At 43.3% G+C, this 23,110-nt stretch overlaps 2 protein-coding genes across 2 annotated transcripts in view; one reads left to right on the plus strand and one right to left on the minus strand.

Moving 5' to 3' along the window:
• The window catches only part of MYCBP2 (MYC binding protein 2), a 381,848-nt gene that overhangs the window by 247,449 nt on the left and 111,289 nt on the right, over window positions 1-23,110 (minus strand). Inside the window, 6 exon segments of the mRNA XM_078766193.1 lie at window positions 1,329-1,533; window positions 3,285-3,399; window positions 15,471-15,552; window positions 15,888-16,019; window positions 16,749-16,829; window positions 17,523-17,624. Coding sequence (XP_078622319.1) covers window positions 1,329-1,533; window positions 3,285-3,399; window positions 15,471-15,552; window positions 15,888-16,019; window positions 16,749-16,829; window positions 17,523-17,624 — 717 coding nt within the window.
• LOC144888382 (uncharacterized) overlaps window positions 1-23,110 on the plus strand; it is a 146,851-nt gene that overhangs the window by 7,254 nt on the left and 116,487 nt on the right. The window lies entirely within an intron of this gene.

Consider the following 23,110-nt stretch of genomic DNA (forward strand, 5'->3'; position numbering starts at 1 on the left):
GCTAGAACTTCCAGGAAAGAAAGAAGTCGGTATTTCAAAAAAAAGTGGATCTGGGGTGAATTAACGGGGATAGAAGAGATCAAGGTTTTGGCTGGGGGAAGATAAGAGATGGTGGTGAACAGCTGTTTTGAAGACCTGGAGGGAGGAGTGGGATTGAAGAGAGCGAGGGAGTTTGTTCCAGAGGTGGGAGTAAAGAGGAATGATGGAGTGAAGGTGAGCAGAGAGTCTTGATTTTGGCAATTTCACCAGAAGAGGGTTGCTGGCAGATCTTGTCTGACCTGTAGGAATATTTGGGGGACAGACCACAGATAGAGCTGGAGGAGCGAGGCCAGATCGGAGTCGGTAGAAGACAGAAAGACCACCTACCTGCCTGCGGTGAGTGAGTGATAGGCCCTCGGAGTTACCTTCATCGCGGGAGATTCCAAAAGCTTTGGTTTCAACAGCGTGAAGACGAGCTAGGTGTGAGGCAGGAGCACCAGCCCAGAGGGGAGAACAGCTGCGGATGAAAGCCTTGTATGTGGAGATTTGTTAGTATCTTTAAAAACTATCATTTTTTGCTCTAGAGTGGTCTCATTTACTCGGGTTTCGGACTTTCACTTCCTCTCCCTGATTGGCATCAGCTGTTTCTGTTCCTCGGTCATGGCTGCTGTTGATCTGAATAGAGATATCCTAGCCTGTGAAAGTCACATCTCCCTCTCTACTGAAGTCTCTTGAGCTCTTTGTGAGCCTGTTTACTCTCAGTGCACTTCCTGTCTCTGTTCGTCGTACGAGTGTTGCAATCAGCGCATTTGCTTTTGGCAGCAGAATAACTCGACAATACAAGCAGCTAGAATCGCAAAGTTTGGCAAAGAGCTTGGAATTGTACACTCTAAAGCAATTATCCAATACTGGCCAAAGGCCACAGCTTGAGCAAATATAGTCCTGTATCAAATTTCATCGTATACTTTTCTTTGTGAGCTCGAAGTTTAACTCGTCTGAGACATTCACAATATGAAGCTCTGCACCCAATTTAGCAATTGTAGCTTCCCTCATTCTGCAGCCAAACACACAAATGGGATCGTTACAATACTCAGACACCCAGCCTACAGTCACAGCGTGAGTAATTAAAAATATAATCTAATTTAGAGCCAACAAAGCAACCATTTTTAAATGAAGGAAAGCTGCAAAGTTTGTGTAGTGCATACATTAAATGCAGTGTAACCAGAGTCTGTCACAAACATCAAGGTGGAAATATTAGCCATTTTAATCCGATTGAGACGACAAAGCTGATGACATGCCCCGCAAATGCAAGGAAAAGAAAAATGATGCAAACGACCGATGACTCTCACCAATAATAGTCTGATTGGCGAAGATTTCAGACTTGGCAAGCACGTGTTCATTGACTAGAGCCTCGTCAATACGCATAAAGGTCTGGTCTCCACTTGCACCAACCCACGTGGCTTTTCGCCCAAACCGTGTGCCCACGTTTGGCACAGGACCGGGAATGGCATGCCACAACGGCGTCTCTTGCATAAGGCGGCCCAGCTGGCCTTTCTGCAAATCAAACAAACAGCAAAAAAAGAGGCATAACATACAACAATGCAAATATTCTCATTCAAAGCAGTGCTCGTTATTAGGGTATTACTGTACCATATGGTAATGTAAATAATAGTGTCGAAAAATAAATTATATGTCACTGTCATCGAGGTGGGTTGTATGCCCTCCTATGTGCCCCATCCGACAAAGCAATGCAATGTCCAAATAATAATAAAAAATAATGTTGCTGGCATGTCACTGCACCTGTCACCATTCATGTCCCCAGCCATTGACCATCAATCAATGCAGAAGGCCATGTGACACCAAATCATGAAAATACAACACAGCAAATAAATATTAAGCACAATGTAGTCATCTATCCAGTGTTACGGATTCGTCACTTCCGGTGTTGTGGTTTTCATCCACTTGAAGCATTTCTGGTTCTATGTATTATTATTATTATTATTATTGTTTGAGGGAAATAGCCATTATTATTGTCAAAAGGTAAAAAGGTTAATGTTAAATGAAACAGGAAACCGGATCGGGAACCGGAAGACGAAGAAGAAGAGGAGGTGAGAAAAAAGAAAGGAGGAAAAGTCGGACAAGAAGCTGGTTGCTTTGCGTTCTGGATCGAACGTTGTCGAGTAAGTCACGAGTGAACTTTGAATTTCCTGGATAGGAATTCCTGCGATAGGAGTTATCGCTGTGACTGATCAACCTGGGTGTCAGGTTTGGCGTTGGGATTCTGAAGAATCATCGCCGGGTCGTTGCGATTCGAGAACGAGCCGTCAGCCATTTTGATTCGTGCGCTTCGCGCGTCAAGCAAGGTATTTGCTTCGTCAGCCATTTCCACCGCTTTGAGACGTATGTGATGTATGTGTGTGCGCCGTGGCTTTTGGAAGATTAAGTTGAGGTTCGCCGACTGAGCCGTGAAAGTTCAGACCTGGAGGGCGCCTTTGGATTTCACATTCGCCTTGAGTTTGCCTTACGCAGTGGCGCCTTTGGATTTCCCATTCGCCTAGAGTTTGCTTTACGCAGTTTTGGACCACGTGACTTTGCACCGCTTCGGCCGCATACGCCTTTCTGCTGTTTTGGCGGTGTGACCGGGCCCGTCATCTGAACGGGGTTCGGGTTTCGATTCGACATCGCTCTAATGATCACTGGAGGGGATCAACTTTGAGCTATAGAGACATTGGGGAATGTTCTTTTTTCACTCACTTGGAGCAGAGTGAGTTATCCTATACTAGCTGATGGTACCATCATAAGATGTGTTGATTGTACTTTTGATAGCGATTATTGTTGTATCGTTATTCTTGTGTGATTTTTAATACAATATTTGTTGGTTGATAACCATTGGTGTGGTTTCCCTATTAATTTTTGACACAGAATAACACATTTTTCTGCCGTGGATCCTCTCGGGGCTCGGAGGAGGTACACCGTGACCAGGGGGTCGGGGAGGAGCACGTAACACCAGTTTATTGTTTTGTATGTAGCCTATGGATGCTGGTTGCATCGTTGCTGGAAGCACAGCTAGCCCATTGATGCAGTACCCCTTGTTTCGAGTAAGATAGTACTCATTTTGCCGACCACGGAAGGATGACAGGCTGAGTCAATTCACCTGGTGTTATATAATGTTATGACAGGGGCTCAAAGTCAAGACCCTAAGATCTTAAGGCAGTCACCTTAACCATTAAGCCAACACCAGGGTTATTCATGCGTTAAGAGAACCATTAAGTGGCTCTCCTAATTGCCCAGGCACCGTAACTCACCGAAAAGCTGCCAAAGGTGTACACTTGTCCATCTACTAGAAGCAGCGCAGTGTGGTTGCTGCCCGCTGAAACCTGAGCACACCTTTCGGGGAGATCCACCGGCACCGGACTGAACCTGGGCAAAACCACCATGCATTACCATTTACCGCACATACAAACCTGCATGCTCTGCAAAGCTGAAGCACTAACATAAATAAAAACAAAAGTGAAGTTGATGGCGGGCCATCGCAAATCCCCATGCTTACCACATAAAGCAAAGTTGAAGGATGGAAATAAGTTCCGCCAGGATTGACCCAATATTAAGTTTAAATAATTTTTCCGTTTTGTCCCCTGTAACACTAAGTATCCACTCCTTGGGGCATTGATCAGGGGAGGGAGGGGGGGTCAAATCAAAAAAAATTGTTGCATCCCCATATACATATTTCGATTGCATATACAGTCGTGGCCAAAAATATTGGCACCCTTGCACTTTTTTCAAATAACTCACAATTTTCTCTGAAAATAAGTTGAAATTGACAAAAGTATTTGTTCTCCACAATTCTTTATTTCACCGTTAATAAAGCAGAAACTTTGTTTTTGATTCAGAACTTACTATATCTTTTTTAATCAGAAAATAAAAAGAAATGGCATTGACAAAATTATTGACACCCTCGACTTAATATTTGGTAGCACAGCCTATGGACAAAATAACTGCAGTCAAGCGCTTCCTATAGCCATGAATGAGCTTCCTACACCTCTCTACTAGCAGTTTGGCCCACTCTTCTTGTGCAAACTGCTCCAGTTCTCCCTGGATTTGAAGGGTGCCTTCTCCCAAATGCTGTTTTCAGATCTCCCCACAGGTGTTCAATGGGTTTTAGATCTGGAATCATTGCTGGCCATTTCAGAACAGCCCAGACTTTTGTCTTGAACCATTTTCTGGGTGCTTTTTGAAGTGTGTATGGGGTCATTGTCCTGCTGCAGTACCCATGACCTTCGACGGATGTCGGGATAAAAATGAATAATTGTCATCTCTGGACCAATCAGTGGAACCGATGGTCCTAAAGCACGCTGGGTATTTGCATCATGTGGTGTAGTCACGTGGAGAGAAGGGAAATATGACTGCTTGTCCACAATTGGCAAAAAGTCATCTAACAGTTGTCGAGCAGACCTATGTCTCTGTGCTGAGTTGGCAAAAACACGTTTTATCTGTGGTTTGGCCTTGTGCAAAATACCAAGCCAAGGGTCTTTATAACAGCATTCCTGTGTTCTGAACTAATGCTGCACTCATCCACTTCTGCCTTACTTTGTTGAGTTACTTTGAGTATAAATTACAATTCAGACTGAATAGAACTTAGAGAACTGTTTGCCCCTGCGGACAAGCATTTGTCTCCGTGCGCACAAATAAATATTCCTTTTTGTCTATCAAGTTGTCTGTCACAATTTTGATAAAGCTGGACAGACCCAACACGGAGACCCCAGCTTTCTGTCACTGGGTTGAACATTGCGTTCCAAAATGCCTTGGCAATCTGATTACATTATGCCATGCACACATTCAAGGCACCCAGTGCCAGAGGCAGCACAGCAACCCCAAAATATCACTGAACATCCTCCATGTTTGACTGTAGGGAAGGTGTTCTTTTTCCTTGAAGGCTTAATTTTGTTTTCTGTAAACATAGAGATGATGTGCTTTACCAAAAAGGTCTAATTTGGTCTCATCTGTCCACAGGACATTCTCCCAGTACAGAAGGATGTTGGCTTGTTCAAGTGTGTTTTGGCAAACTCCAGTTGGGTGTCGGTGTCTCTGTCTCTGTGTCTCTGTTTGGCAGTTGATCGAAGCGATTTCTCCACCATTCAAACAATCCTTCACTGCAATCTGCGATCAAGTTTTCTCTTGCGGCCACATCCAGGGAGGTTGGCTACAGTGACATGGGCCTTAAACTTCCTGATAACATTGCGTATAGTGGACACAGGAACATCAAGGTCTCTGGAGATGGACTTTTAGCCTTGAGATTGTCCATGCTTGGCTACAATCTTGTGTCTGACCTCCTCAGACAATTCTCTGGTACTCTTTCTTTTTTTTCCATGTTCATTGTGGTAGACACAGTGAAACAAAACAGCAGAATGACTCATTTTCTCCATTCAAACTGGTTGAATGAGCGATTTTTATATTTTAGGCACCTGCAACTCACGACAGGTGAGTTCAATTCCAAAGTAAAGGAAAATCACCTGCTTGAAATGTAATTATTTTTAACAACTTCGAAAAGGGCAAGGCAAGGTGGCGATATTTCCACCAAGGTGACGCCAATAATATTGTCTGGGCCATTTTAGGATTTCTGTGTGGAATAAGCTAAGATTGAGTAATTTTTTCAGCTTTTTTGTTTTGTTCCACTGTAAACTAAAGAAATACATGTAATGAAATAATGGTGGTGGTCTGCTGCAGTTCCTCCCTGGCGGTTGAGATAAGCAATGCTTTATAAGAGGTTGGGTATGCGCGCGAGGAGAGGGCATGTATTCTGTGACGATCCAAGCTGGTAATCATAATTGTCGCTTCTTTATACGGCTTGCTTTTATCGGGTTTTTATATGGCCGTTTGCTAATAATTGATTAATCTCTTTGTAGATGATGTGGAAGTTTTGATTTCAATAAAGATCACTATCTAGAAGGCGTTTTAGTGGAATGTTATCACCACATTTTTATTGAAATCAAGCCCTTCGGAGTCAAGATGGACACCTTACTGAGAGTTGAAATGTTCAATGGGGACCCTCAGGCGACGAATGCAGCGAGTCAATGGGAACATTGGCTTCGAGCATTGACAAATTATACAGCCACGATGCCAGACATGACCGATGAGCAAAAATTGTCGGTGCTCATGTTACGGAAGTCACTTCCGTCTTTGTAGTTTTCACCCACTGGAAGCATTTTTAGGGTTCCGAAAGTGAATCGTTGTTGGAGAGCAGGTACTCCTCCATTACGGGCCCGTCCGCCATTTCACCTCGTGCCAGCCTTTTCATCGCGCACCAGCCGTTAACCTGGTTCGCGTGTGTGTCGTGGATTTCGCCTGGGAGCCGCTGCTCGTTCATATCAGCGTCCTTGTCTGGTGAACTGAAGGTGTGAATTCCCAGTCGCCTTTTGGGTGAACTTTTGCCTGACCGACGTCGGCCCGACACCCACCCAGCGGCTCTTCGGCAGCGTTGACTGTCAGCTGTCCGGGGTTCTGGTCTCGATACAACCTTTTTCTTGTGATCACCGGAGCATGGATCGACTTTGGCCTGGTGCCGGGACAGTGACTTTGGGGGTGTTATATTTCGCTCACGTGGAACACCGTGAGTTATTGAGTTAAGAAACTGGTGGTACCATCATAGGAATTATATGATATTTGTTGTGCAATTGAAGTATATTGTACTTGTGCAGGTTGTTACTGTTGTGTGACATTAATACAATACTTGGTTTTGGTATTGATTGATTGGTGTGGTTTCACCATTGGTCATTGGCACACATAATAGCACATCTTTCTGCCGTGACTCCTTTCAGGGCTCGGAGGTACACCGTGACCGGGGTTTGGGGAGGAGCATGTAACACTCACCTGTCACGTGTCCAACACCATTTTCGACTACATTTCACATTGTGAAACTTATGAGACTGCTGTGAATGCGTTACGAGAAATCTACGTAAAACCTCGTATTGCTCTGTACGCGAGACATATGCTCACTACGCGGTGACAGGATCCATCGGAGTCTCTCAAACGTTATCTTCAGAAATTGAGGAAACTCGGGAAGAACTGCATGACAGAGGCTCAAATGGCCGCTGAGACAGCAGATGATTTGTTTTGAGACGCCTTCGTAACTGGCCTCTCGTCCCCCACGATACGGCTCAGATTACTGCAGAAAACAGCTATGACGCTCCAAGATGCTTACGATCAAGCTCAAGTTTTGCAGCTCGCGCAAACTCGCTCCAAGGCTTACGGGCGGCCTTACATAACAGCAGAAGCTTCCGCTGAAGCCTACACGGAGCTAGTCTCCAATGCCGAACGACCCCTTGCGGACGCCGCGGCAGCTTCGGGAGCTATCAATGTTCCGTCGGCACCCGAAGAAAAAGCCCAGGGTACATCCGCTGCGATGTCTCCTCCCGAGAATGCAAAGTGCTATTTTTGCGGGAAACGACAGCACGCCCGGGCTCTTTGTCCCGCCAAGGATGCGCTGTGTCATACTTGCGAGAAAAGAAGACACTTTGCGAAGGTTTGTCGCTCGATGAAGACGCGATGTACTACCCTCGCGGGAACTAACACTTCGCGGGAAGCCCACTCCGCGGAGCCGGCTCTGTCGCCGAGCCTTTCCAGCGCGGGGCTACCTGTACTTGTCGAGGGGAAAGCTGCCGATGCCCTGATCGACATGGGAAGCAGCGCAAGTTATGTCTGTCAAGTGCTGGTTAAACTGCACGGGTGGACGGTTGGCCCAGCTACAAAGCGAATCTACATGGCATCCTCAGGCCTGTGGACACACACGAAGGGGATGTGCATTGTCAATCTGGTTGTCAACGATAGTGCATCCTGATGTAAAACACATGACAATGTCAAACTTATGCACCGACGTGTTGCTGGGCCATGACCTTTTGCATAGACATGGGCGGTTGGAAATGCAGTTCGGAGCCGGTGAGAATACCCTTTCTGTTTGCAGTCTCGCCAAGATGGCTATCGAGCACCCGGCTCTCTTTCCTAGCTTAACTGCCAATTGTAGACACCAGACCATAAAGTCTAGACGGTACACTCACGCCGACACGCAGTTCATCGCTGATGAAACTAAACAATTGCTACGAGGGCATTATAGAGCCTAGGAGTTATCCGTGGAGGGAGCAGGTGCTCGTGGTACATATGGCTAATCATCGGAAGCGCATGGTCGTGGATTATTCACAGACTATTAATAGATTCACACAGCTTGACGCATATCCATTACCCAAATTGGATGATATGGTACGTGACGTGGCTAAGTACCGCGTGTTCAGTACCTTGGATCTAAGAAGTGCGTACCATCAGATACCGATACGTGAGTCTGACAGGCCCTACACTAGGTTGGAATCTGGCCAAAGGCTCCATCCATTCCGTCGCACACCTTTCGGAGTAACAAACGGTGTAACTTGTTTCCAGCATGCCATTGATGACATTATTGCTGAAGAGCAATTGAAAGACATTTTTGTGTACGTTGACAATGTGACTGTTTGCGGCCACAATCAAGAAGACCATGACGCCAATTTGCGTCGATTCCTGTAGGTTCCAATTCCCTCGTGGTCCCCATGTGCTGTCTTTCCCTCGCGGTCCACCTGTGCTGTCTTTCCCTCGCGGTTGTCAGCTCTTTCACGAGCCTTGATTAAGTATACAAAAAAAAAAAAAAAAAAAAAAAAGGTGGCCCAACAGTACCATTTGACTTTCAATGAGGAGAAATGTAAATATTCGGCCTAGATGATTGATCTCCTCGGGTACACCGTGACCGGAGGCGAGATAAAACCGGATGCCGAGAGACTGCGCCCTTTGCTCGATATGGCGGCTCCGTGTGATCGTGCGTCTCTGCGTCGTGCCTTGGGGATATTTGCCCATTATTCTCGGTGGGTCCAAGGCTACTCGGAAAAGATTCGTCCTCTTGTTGATTGTAAGGCCTCCCTTCTAACGATGGGTGCCAAGGATGCATTCCAGCAGGTGAAAGATAACATTGCAGGCGCCTGTGTGACCTCCATTGACGAGACAATACCCTTCCTAGTCGAAACAGACGCTTCCGATTGTACGATCGCTGTGACACTAACTCAGTGGGGGAAGCCTGTGCCATTCTTTTTGTGCACCCTAAGCGACAGTGAACGTCAACACTCTGCTTTCGAGAAAGAGGCGTATGCGATCGTTGCGTTGATCAGGCAATGGCGTCATTTTCTATTGGGCAAAAAGTTTCAACTCGTGACCGATCAGCAGTCTGTGGCATTGATGTACGACCATCGGCATGCACAACGCATTAAGAATGAAAAGATATCGAGATGGCAAATCGAATTGGCCGAGTATTGCTTCGACATAGTCTATCGTCCAAGTCGTGATAATCTGGCGGCCGATGCCTTGTCTAGACCTGTCTGCGCGGGTATGACGTCCGATGATTTGCGAGCGATTCATGAATCTCTATGCCATCTGGGGTGATGCGTCTCGTGCATTTTGTTCGCTGTCGTAATTTGCCTTTCTCGGTAGATGACATCTGACGCTTGTGCCGTTCATGTTCAGTGTGCGCTGAGATTAAACCTCGTTTCTACAAGCCGCCGATGGGGACTTTGATTCAAGCCGGCCGTCCTTGGGAGAGATTGGGTATCGATTTTAAGGGACCCTTACCACAGTCGGGGCTGCACCGCTATATGCTCACGGTCGTAGATGAGTATTCGCGATTCCCACTTGCGTTCCCATGCACTGACATGTCATCTACTACAGTCATCCGCTGCTTGTCAGTTATTTCTGTTTGGATATCCGGCTTTCATGCATCCTGATAGGGGGGCGGCGGTCATGTCTCAGGAGGTGAGGACCTTCCTCCTGGAACGGGGCATCGCAGCCAGCCGAACTACCCCGTATCATCAGCAAGGGAACGGACAAATCAAACGATTTAATGGCATAGTCTGGAAGGCCGTGGAAATGGCTTTGAAAACTTGAGACCTGAACTCTAATCAGTGGGGTTCAGTGTTGCCTGAAGCCTTGCACGCCATCCTCACTCTCCTTTGTACCGCTACAAATTAAACTCCACACGATCGAATGTTCCATTATCAAAGGCGTAGCTCCAGTGGACAATCCCTGCGAGGCTGGCTTTCAGAACCCGGACCCGCTTTCTTGAAGCGGATGATCCGTCATAGTAAATACGAACCGCTGTTTAATCGGGTACACGTGCTGAAGGCAAACCCGGAATACGCTCGGGTTCGGATGGCGGACGGACGCACGATGGCCGTATCGGTTCGGCATTTAGCTCCTTGTGGCGTTGATTCATGTCCTGGTACGAGTGAGGGACGTGGGGCGGGGCTGTATGTGCATAACATACCTGCGTTGTCATCTCCGGTTGCAGATTCTTCGGGGGCCGATGATGTTTCGATCCGTACGGAATCACCAAAGCCTGAGGTAGAGTCCTCCATTGGCTGAGCCCAACATTGTAGATTCTGAGATCGGTTCTGTCGGTTATCGTACTCGAGCAGGACGAGTGAGCCGGAAGCCGCTTCGGTTGGGGTTGTAGATGGGTTCTCTGCTAATGAACGATTTTTTTTATCTGTGTGCCTTATATGCTGTAGTATGAATTACATACCCACGTGCTTCGCTGAAATTCTTTATTGGAGGGAGAATGTAATGAAATAATGCTTGTGATCTGCTGCAGTTCCTCCCTGGCGGTTGAGATAAGCAATGCTTTATAAGAGGTTGGGTATGCGTGCGAGGGAACTGCCTGTATTCTGTGACGATCCGAGCTGGTAAGCATAATTGTCGCTTCTTTGTACGGCTTGCTTTTATAGGATTTTTATATGGCCGTTTGCTAATAATTGATTAATCTCTTTGTAGATGACGTGGAAGTTTTGATTTCAATAAAGCTCACTATCGGGAAGGAGTTTTGTGGAATCTTATCACCACAATACATATGTGGATACCAAAAGATTTTTTTAATTTCAACAATTTTCTGGAAGAAATGGTGCAATATTTGAAAAAAAGTCCAAGGGTGCCAATATTTTTGGCCAATACTGCACAAAGTTTCATTAAAAAATGTTTTAATGTGTGCTCGTAATTGCATTTTTTTGGTATTTGATTCCAAACGATACTGTGGTTCAGGGCTAAAAACGATACTGCTCTTGAACTTTCGTGTCATATGTGGTGATCATAACTACCAGGTTTGGTGAATTTCTGCACAATCGTTTGAGGAGGTAGCTTAATCGACGGACAGACGTAGCCGATTACAACATCCCCCCATGTATTTCAAAAAGCGTGGGGTAACGAGACGGAGTATTTAACAATGCAGAGCATCGTGGGGTATATGGATAACAGTAGTTCTGAGGAACAGTATAGACTCACTCATCGACAGACCACACCAGCACAATAGCTTTCCGTGTTCCTTCGCGAATGTTCAAGGTGAATAAATCACCGAATAAATACCCACATCATGTAACGTAGACTGATAAATGATTTGTGTTTTGCAAAAGATAACCTTTCTAATTATTACTATTAATTAATTTATATACCCTCTCATCACTTCCAGAATGGGCAAGGCAAATAAAACAGATACATGACATCAATGGAGCTTCAGTTGTCGATTATGGGTTAACCTGTTTCAGTGCTCATCTGAACCAATGACTCATGATGCTCGGAATGCAATATGAAATGCAATATTAACCTTGTGCATTGTATTTTGTATACTAATGTCTCTATTTTACATAATTATGTCCAAGCTGCACTAAGGGTCTTCGATCAACATTATTAACATGAGCGGGTACTCCAGCTCTCCGAGCGGAAGTAACCTTCTCGGCAGGACCGCATTAACCTTTTGTGGGCCTGGTGCCAAACAAATTTGGGGAACCATTGCAAAAGATAGATCAGCACAGAAGTAGCTGTTAACAGCACACAGCTGTATATACGTTTTATTTACAATATTTACAAGTTCAAGTTGCAGATGGAGATGGCTGCCACTAGGGTACCAGCAATGGTAGCCCTAGGTCAGAAAGACATATACACAAGTGTACAAAAACCAAACAAACAAATGAAAAGATATAAATAAAAAGGGGGATATATATATATATATAAAGGCAGCCTGCTCTTTGCTGATCCCACTAAGTTCTATACATCTATATTATAAAACAGGAGTGTCCGTCCGTCCCCAAACGACTCCCTCACTTTTGGATCTAGCCCCGTCAAACCTCCTGTGGAACGTTTTAGGGTCCCAGCGGATGTTCTAAGGTAGGTAGGAGGTTTCAAAAAAATTCTCAAAAAAATTATGATTTTGAAAATAACTCGATACGAACCTGCCCCGAATCCGGAAGTGGACAGATGACGGTAATGAGCTGGTTTGATAATATCCCAATACAACCGTCATTTAAAACAGTATTTTGTTAAAGTATCAATTTATGATTGCAGGATTAACCCCCGCTCTAGCAGGGAAAATGGCCTTAAAATGCCTGTTGTTGTGTTGTATATCAATTTACAATTGGAATGACGTTTGGAATCGAGTGAATACAATTACGATTTTGAATTCGTAATTGTATTCACCCAACCGTACGGACTACTTCACATCCGGATTTAAATATTTATGTCACAAATGTTGGTAAAAGTGTATTTTTTTATATTAATGCTATTTAATTTGTGATTGGAGTTATGCTGTTTGGAATGAAAATAGAGATATTGAGTTCAAGTGAATGACGAAATGCCGTGAGGGTTTCTACTTTCTAAGCGTGACATTCGCGGATTGCCATATGCAGATTCGCCATTGACTGGGTATAGAACCATTCATACGGGTACGTTTTTCATGGAATTCCTTCACGAACCTGCTGTCCGTGCTTGATGTTCGACTACAGGTGGCACAGGAATGTGGAATTTATTGGTTTCATGCTCTATAATTCACCGTTTCTGCATTGTATGTTTGCTCATGGACTCCCACCCGTGCTTAGCACAGGTACCTCGCTAGTATATGCATATTCTAGCATTAAATTCTATACATCTTTTTTATTGAAACGTATCATGATGTGTATGTACACTTGGGTTGGCAGGATAGCCTTGAGGTACACACACTCACCTCTAGGCTGTCTGGCATGGGTTCGATTCCAACCCAGCTATAAACTGTCAGCTCAGTGTTTCACAGGTAGAGTGATTCATCAATGTGTGCAAGTAAATTAAACGGGCGTCCGCTCTGCCAGAATTTGTTGGTGGATGTTAAAGATCCCATGGTGTCCTTCGCGAAGAGTAGGCAATTCATCGCCGACACCATGGACAAAGTGCAAATTCCTGCACTAACTAGTCAAACGTCAGGCCTGGCAGCTGGTTCCTGAAGACTCGGGCCAAGCTTCCCCCGGCTGACCTTACAATAAAGGTGGGATAATGGTGGCTGTTAAATAAAGAAGAAGAGGATCACGGTGTACACTCTAAATATATATACTTGTCGCTATGGACCACTTCTGGTTGTGGGCCTGGCACCATTGTAAACCTGGCACTGCTTCCAGGCTCACCTTTGGTGGGCAATGTGCTGCAGCACATTCTTGCAAATGCACTTGCTAATTTTTGTCATTTTTGAAAGAAATTTCAATGATCACAACATATAATTTTGAGAAAGTTGCATTATATTATGAAGAAAATAAAGGAAAAGGACTTGTAATACCAGCTACCACCAAGGTGGCACTATTTCCACCACACTATAAATAGACAACATTATACAGTTCATGTAGCCATATATACGCATCTGTTCCATTATAGATAAGATATGAACATACATACACACACATACATGCATACACTGCCGGTCAAAAGATTTAGAACATCAATTTTCCCAGTTTTTATTGAAATTTACGCAGTTTAATGTCTCAATGTACTCTGAAATTAAGCATAGAACAAATAAACAATTGGAGATAAAAAAAATAAATCATAGAATTATTTTGTTTAACAAATTTTAATTAAAATTTCTGACTCGGCAAACTAGCCACCTTTTGCAGATATAGCCGCCGATCACGCTCATGGCATTCTTTCTACAATGGAAATCAAATATTGTTCGGGAAGTTCGTCCCAACACTGTTGCAGAAGTTCCCACAAATGTGTTGCACTTGTAGGTTGCTTTGCTTTCACCCTTCTGTCCAGTTCATCACAAACCAGCTCGATGGGGTTTAAGTCTGGAGACTGTGCTGGCCATTCCATGATTTGAAGCCTACCATCTTGTTCTTTTCCTCGAAGGTAGTTTTGACATAGCCTGGAGGTGTGTTTAGGGTCATTATCTTGCTGTAGGATGAACCCCTGACCAACTAGGCGTATACCAGAGGGTATTGCATGGCGCTGCAAAATGCTGTGGTAGCCCTTTTAGTTCAGGGTGCCAGTCACTCTGTGCAAGTTGCCGACTCTGGATCCAGCAAAAGAGCCCCAGACCATCACGCTTCCTCCTCCATGTTTGACAGTTGGTGTCACACACTGAGGAACCATCCTTTCGCCTACTCGACGGCGTACAAAAACCCTGCGTGATGAACCAAAGATTTCAAATTTTGATTCATCGGTCCATAAGACCTTCTTCCAGTCTTCAGTAGTGCACTGGTGGTGCTTCATGGCCCAGGCAAGCCTCTTTTTCTTATTTTGCCATCTTAGCAATGGCTTTCTTACTGCCACTCGACCTGTCAAACCTGCAGCTTGAAGTCTTCTCTTCACAGTTGAAACTGAGACTTGCTTACTTCGACCAGTGTTAAGCTGTGCTTGAAGCTGTTGTCCTGTGAGCCGCCTATCACGCAAGCTGTTGACTCTCAGAAACTTGTCTTCTAATCTGTTGTGGCTTTGGGTCTGCCAGACCTCTTCCTGTCAGAATTTCCTCCAGTTTCCAAGTGCCTTGTGATGGTGTAGGAAACTTTACTCACTGAAACCTTGGCTTTCTTTGCAATTTCTCTAAAGGAAAGACCTACAATATGTCAAAACTACCTTCGAGGAAAAGAACAAGACGGTAGGCTTCAAATCATGGGATGGCCAGCACAGTCTCCAGACATAAACCCCATCGAGCTGGTTTGGGATGAACTGGACAGAAGGGTGAAAGCAAAGCAACCTACAAGTGCAACACATTTGTGGGAACTTCTGCAACAGTGTTGGGAAGAACTTCCCGAACAATATTTGATTTCCATTGGAGAAAGCATGCTACGAGAGCGTTCGGCGGTTATATCTGCAAAAGGTGGCTACTTTGCCGAGTCAAAAATTTAAATTAAATTTTGTTAAACAAAATGATTCTATGATTTCTTTTTTATCTCCAATTGTTTATTTGTTCTATGCTTAATTTCAGAGTACATCGAGACATTAAACTGCATAAATTTCAATAAAAACTGGAAAAATTGAGGTGTTCTAAAACTTTTGACCGGTAGTGTACATACGTGCAACCGATACGTACATGATAGGAAAAAACGTATTTCGTTTTTGGGGGGATTTGACATCAAGGTCAGTCACTTCTCAAGTCGATATCGTGCACGAAAAAGCAGGATAAGTCACGGTGCAAAATTACTTACCTGGGGTTGACATCACCTAGACCGAGCTGTCCGTGCTGCCCATAGCCAAATGTAAACACCTCACCGCTCTCCATCAGGACCACTGCACAATAAGGTTAATTCCTTTCACATTAGTTGTTAGCATGCCTTATATCAGGAAATTATATCACAGGCATTGTGATGGCCACCCTGATTCACAAGTTTTAATAACCCAAGATATACTCAACCTTTTTCACTTTATTGTCAACATTACATTACACTCCATCCAATAACGAGAACACAAAATCCCTCCCCAGTTGGGAGCGATCAATGGGAACGTGCCCAGTGTGTTAAAGCATCCTGCAGGATTTATGTGGAGCCTAAACTACCAATATAATTTCTACCATTCTCCCACTCCCCAGTTCACCCACCCACCCACCTCTCCAAGTGCAAACTTACCAGAATGATGCAGGCCACAGGCCAACCGCATGACCCTGGCTTCGTTTAAGCCAAAGCCAAAATTCACCAGGCCAGGGGGATATGTTGCCGTTTTGCTTCCATCTTTCTCCCCCTTGTCTCCTTCGCCTTCCTCTGGATGTGCACAGTGCATACTTAAGGCTATTTCAAATGGCAGATCCAAAAGCTGTTTGACTAGTTCAACTATAAGGGACAAACACCATGTTAACCTTACCGTAGCACCACATTTAACACATCTTCTACATCCAAATGAATAAAGAAAGCAATTTAACATTACCATATTAAAAATAAAAATTCACATAATATTGCACATTGTCACTAGAGGTTAAAAAGGAAAATATCTTCTCCTGCTCGCCTCTCCCTCTCCTTTATCTGGTAAAGCTATAGATGTGGAAAACAAACGTTCTCCACAATTTCATGTCTGTAGCCACCAGGGTCATCAAGCTATAACCACAGTTAAAGTATGCAAGCAAAGCGATCGTGGAAATGCAGAGCTTGCGGCACAACGGGCAAAGAAAAATCAACAGATGGCTGCGAGGGATGGAAATCACGAAAAACAAAAAGGCGATGCGCAATCAACACGCAAGCATGCTGCAATAATCGGAATGTGGGGTTGTATGAAGAAGAAGATTATACAGGATTCAGAGACCTGCAAGTTTAAATTATTAATAATCTGTATCGGTCACAAAAATAAATGTTATTTGCAATAGCCGTGTAGCCGTGTATGGCTGTGGGGTCAATCGAAGGTTGTGCATTTTTCATGTTGCCTCGACCAAGAAGTACAAGGAGAAAATCCTCGCTATATGGGCTTCGCCAGGCTCTGCCAGACCCAATAAGGAGTACCTTTCTGCTTGTCGTGTTTAGAGGCTTTGCCTTGGAACACACCGTGCCCTGGGGGTGTGGCAGCATGTAGGACAATGCGGCCTAAAAGGGGGAGTAACAAGAGTGAGCGATGGATGACATTACTTGGGGTCAGGATGGGGAAGGTCTCTGACCCAGAGCAGGGTATAGTTTGTGCTTTAAAAAAAAAAGAGGAAGAAGAAGAAAAAAGGATTAATCCTACATTTTGAAACAAAACACAAGTTGATGTCATCACTGCAGCACATGATGGTGAGATTGAATAATGTAGGGTTTCACCATGAGATATTTTATAAAACCTTCCGAAAAGAAGCTCTCTCAATTGGGTTTCGAAAGAGGACATTCGAGATGGTCATCAATAACAGAAAAAAATTGTGGTGACGAGCAGACAGTCAAATTTAGGATGGAAAGGTAGGGGTAGGAGGGATGGAGGATCCTCGGCAGAGTAATCATCAAATAAGGTATTTGCAACAGATGCAGGGATCACAGTAGAATCTCCCAGATGGGAGATGAGGTGAACGATCCCCTCGGCAGCAGTTGATTCAAGAGAGGCAAATTGAAACGGTGCTTAAACGAGGTGAATCAATTGAATCGATTGTTTGAAGCATCAAAGGTAGACATCTAGCCGTGGAGAAAGATGAAAAACCCCTTTAACAAACTAACAAATATCTGCGCAGAAGACAACCCTACACTTTGTGGAGCGCAGGGAAAAGCTTACGGAATTGCTATCAACTTTCCTCCAGCAGGCTTCAGGCATACCTTTGTTTTCATCCAGCCTCTGCTTCCTATTTATCCTTTGACTTTTATCCTCTGTCCTGCATCTTTCTTCTTCCTCTACGTCTACATCTGAACACATTAACCCTGTAAGTTGTGGGGTGACAGAGAGTTGGGAATGTGGGAGGGGAGATGGATAAAAAAGCAAAACCAAAAGCAAAGAAACTCAAACACGATGCATTGAGATAAACAAATAAATATAAATCAAAAAAAGATAAATGGATAAGCACAAGACTTTATAACCATGAGGCACAGACACTTATGGATGAACTGAAGAGTGATGGAACATTACATCATCACGTCACTGCAGTATCAACCTGCGATTTATATCCTCATTAACCTGTTTGACAGCACAATAAAATAAAAATAAAAGTTTTGTTAATTGTGATTGATTTTCTCTGTTTGGAACCAGCTTGCTGGAAAGCAGAGGAAAGTGGAATCTTCAGTGAATGCACAAATCCCACAGGACACTGGGGAAGCTAGCACCGAGTGATGAATAAACCCTATTGTTAGCCCGTCCCCAGCGCAGTGCGTGTGGAATGTGGATACTGTGAAACACAAATCACATTTTTTCACAAACCTTTATTTTATCCCCCGCACATTTACAGCAACCCTTAAAATTTTATAATAATTTTACTATTAGCTGATACTGTACAATTAATTAAAAGCATGTGTGTATGTGTGTAATATATATACATACATATATATATACATATATATACATATATATCTATATATATCTATATATATCTATATCTATACATATCTATATATATATATATATATATATATATATATATATATATATATATATATATATATATATATATATATATATATATATATATATGCTGTTACCCCCATTCTGAAAAAACCTGGACTAAACCCTGACACCCTAAATAACTTCAGACCCATCTCCAACCTACCCTTTCTGTCAAAGGTTTTGGAACGCGCTGTAGCCACTCAACTCAAACATCACCTCTCTGCCAATAACCTGTATGAAACATTCCAATCCGGATTCCGCTCCAACCACAGTACTGAAACTGCTCTCCTCAAAATCACCAACGACCTTCTCCTCTCCTCTGACGCTGGCAACCTCAACATTCTCATCCTCCTCGACCTCAGCGCCACCTTTGACACCATCGATCACACCATCCTCCTCACCAGACTTGAAACCACCTTTAACATTACCGGCACTGCCCTCTCTTGGATTAAATCATACCTCTCTGACAGACGTCAGTTCATCTCCATCAATAACTGCAAATCCCCCACTGCTCCCCTCCCCCAAGGTGTCCCCCAAGGTTCAGTTCTTGGCCCCCTCCTCTTCATCCTTTACCTGTCCCCCCTCGGTCACTTAATCCGCCGTCATGGTCTCCAATTCCACTGCTTCGCCGATGACATCCAGCTTTTCATCTCCACCAAGTCCATCTCCACCGCCACCCACTCTATCCTGACAAACTGCATCACTGAAATAAAATCCTGGCTTCAAATCAACTTCCTCAAACTTAACTGTGATAAATCTGAAATAATCATCATTGGCCCAAAAACGCTCACCAAGTCCACCCATAACTTTGCCCTCAACATCGACGGTTTCCCAGTATCCACCTCCCCTCACATCCGGAATCTTGGCATCATCTTTGACCAAACCCTCTCCTTCGACATATACACTAAACAGATCACAAAGACAGCCTTCTTTCACCTGAAAAACATCGCCCGTCTCCGTCCATCCCTCTCCTCCGTGGCTGCAGAAACCCTCATCCACGCCTTCATCACTTCCCGTCTGGACTACTGCAATAGCCTCCTTTATGGTTCACCCTCAACAATCACCAATAAACTCCAATACATTCAGAACTCCGCTGCCCGTCTACTCACCCATTCCCGGACCCGTGACCACATCACCCCCGTCCTTTACAAGCTTCACTGGCTCCCATCTCCCAGAGAATCCAGTACAAAATCCTCCTCTTGACCTACAAAGCCCTCCATAACCTGGCCCCATCCTACCTGGCTGACCTCCTCTCCAGACACACTCCCACCCGCAACCTCCGCTCTGCTGGTACCAACCTCCTGACCCCCCCCCCCCCATCCGGACCAAATTTAGATCCTGGGGGGACAGGGCCTTCTCCATCGCTGCTCCCACCCTCTGGAACTCGCTACCTCACACCATCAGAGACTCCTCCTCACTCACCACATTCAAAACATCACTCAAGACCCACCTGTTCAACACTGCATTCAACATTTAACCCACAGCATCTAACCCCTGACTATCTCCTCTCCTTCTCCCTCCTTTGTGCTTTGAATATTTCCCTATTGATTCTTCTTTTTTTGCAATTGTTTTTATGTTTTGCTATGCATTATGTTTTGCACTCTGTCAAAGCGTCTTTGGGCTTCCTGAAAAGCGCTATATAAAATAAATGCATTATTATTATTATATATATATATATATATATACAGTATATATATATATATATATATATATACAGTATATATATATACAGTATATATATATATATACAGTATATATATATATATACAGTATATATATATACAGTATATATATATACAGTATATATATATACAGTATATAATATACAGTATATATATATACCTATCTATCTATATCTATATCTATCTATCTATATATCTATATATATCCATATCCATCCATATATATATATATATATATATATATACATATATATATATATATATTATATATCTTATATATATATATCTTATATATATATATATATATATATATATATCTTATATATATATATATATGTATATATATATATATATATATATATATATATATATATATATATATATATATATATATATATATAGATATACACACATATACGAGTGGGGTCACGTGTGGGAATCCCACGGGCATGAACGTGTGTGACATTTGGACATCTTCATTTAGTTGCTGCAAATTCAGTTTTACAAAATGGTTACAGGCAATTTATCAGATCCACAAATGATGTAATCTACACAATATATATATATATACTTCTGATAACATGTGATAACATCAAAATAAAGCATTTGGTGAAAATTTGATGACAAAACTCAAATGGTAAAGAAGTTACCCCCCCCCCCACCCCACCCCACCCCACCGCACGCACGCACGCACGCACGCACGTGCGTGCGTGTGTGTGTGACAATTTTTTACCAATTGAGTTTTTGACATCAAATTTTCAACAAATCTTTCTTATGAGAATATTAATTAATAACAGGCCTTATCAGCCCATGTGCCACTGTGCTGCGTGAGGCAGCCGGGTTATTTCTTTATTTATTTTTATAATCCTTTCTCTGATTCTATATTTATTTACCATTGAACTTCAGTGTGCCTTTCCGGTGAATGAATCGTATAACATCTATCAGCAAACAGAGGTTTGCAGTTTGTTAAAGATAATGTGAAAGAGGTGGAGGCAGCACTGAAAATAATTTTGGTGGAACATTACACAAGTTTGAACCACAAACAAGATCAAACACATTAATGATATATTTGCAGCAAAGCCTTCAAAGAAATGTTACATAATCAACTCGGGAAACAAACAAAGCCAAAAACAGAAGAAAACTAGAACGACACTCAGTAGAGAGCATACCTCCACCTAGGTGGCCATATCACTCAATGGTGAAGAATCACTTTAAAATTCTAATAGCTGGATCCGGATCTGGATCTTCACCAAAATTGAATCGATTCTTCCTTGTCACACACACAACCTGTCAAACAAGTTTCGGCCAAATCCATCCATAGCTTTTTGAGATATCCTGCTACGTATCCTTTTTGGCTCTATCTCCCAATGGTGAAGAAACACTTTTAAAATTCTATACACAAAGAATTAAGTTAAGCACCCCCCCCGTTGTTTTACAGCCTCGCACATTACAAGTTTGTTGTCATCAAAACAGTGTAATATACCCATGATATTGCTATATTTTCTGGAGAAGTGATATTATGGTCACATAAAAACATAACAATCATGCCGTTTTCAATATTTTATTCTGAATAATTTAAGGTGAAATTTTTTGGGAATTTTAGGCATATTTTCACCTCAATTTAAGTATGGAGCTATAGGTCCATCACGGACAGTGTGGATGACGTTTATGTTTTCTAACGTACAGTCATTGTTCTGAGAAGACCTCTAGCGATCTTTGCGTCAATAACGTGTGTAGGACCCACGTGATCGGATCACTGACTCAACCAATCACTTTTTTTCACTTTGATCACTCAATTTCATCAATGGATAATTGCTAATGTCATACCAATCATTATTTGATCTCACATACCTTAGAATATATGCCAATGTATACATATACACAAAGAATATATATTAGGGGGTGCTTACCTTAATTCGTTGTGTAGGGGTGCTTAACTTCATTCTTTGTGTATAGTAGCTGGATCCGAATCCAGATCTTCACCAAAATCGAATAATTTTGTCCTTGTTGCATATGCTACATCTCTGCTAAATTTCGTCATCCGGCCGTAAAACATTGCTTCAAAAAGGGGACCAAAAAAAACAACAACAACCACGGTCCCCGAAAAGGCCAACCCCCGCTTTGCGGGGAAAAATGGCCTCTAAACGGTGGTATTACACAAGTTTGAACCACAAACAAGATCAAACACATTAATGATATATTTGCAGCAAAGCCTTCAAAGAAATGTTACATAATCAACTCGGTAAACAAACAAAGCCAAAAACAGAAGAAAACTAGAACGACACTCAGGAGAGAGCATACCTCCACCTAGGTGGCCATATCACTCAATGGTGAAGAATCACTTTAAAATTCTACTGGCTGGATCCGGATCTGGATCTTCACCAAAATTGAATCGATTCTTCCTTGTCACACACACAACCTGTCCAACGAGTTTCAGCCAAATCCATCCACAACCTTTTGAGATATCCTGCTACGTATCCTTTTTGGCTCTATCTCCCAATGGTGAAGAAACACTTTAAAATTCTAGTAGCCGGAGCCGAATCCAGATCTTCACCAAAATCGAATAATTTTGTCCTTGTCGCATACGCTACATCTCTGCCAAATTTCGTCCGAATCCGTCCACAGGTTTTTGAGCTATTTTGTTCACAGACAAACGGACAGACAAACAGACAGGGGTGAAACATAACCTCCATCCACCTTTGGTGAATAAAATGAATGAATGATCGTTTTAAGGCCATTTTCCCCGCTAGAGCAGGGGTTAGCCTTGCGGGCCCCATGACAATCATGGTTCCCTGTTTGAGGCAATGTTTTTATGGCCGGATGCCCTTCCTGACGCCAACCCTTGGTCACGCTCTTACGATGCGCAGGGATACGGTGTACCTATGCTGAGTCCGGGTACACACCGTGATCATTCATCCCAGCAAGCTGGTACTCAATTTGCTGACCTCGGAAGGATGACAGGCTGAGTCAACCCCCCTGGCGTTAATTCAGCGATCGACCGGGATTCGAACCCAGGATCCTAGGATCCCAAGCCGGCACCCTAACCGCTAAGCCAACACCAGGCTGACCGAGGAGAAGACCCGACCGATAGAAACAACGGAGGGATAAAGACATAATTATTAGCCTTT

The sequence above is a fragment of the Myxine glutinosa genome, chromosome 12 (genome assembly GCF_964187855.1).
Source record: "Myxine glutinosa chromosome 12, kmMyxGlut1.1, whole genome shotgun sequence".
Classification (NCBI taxonomy): Eukaryota; Metazoa; Chordata; class Myxini; order Myxiniformes; family Myxinidae; genus Myxine; species Myxine glutinosa.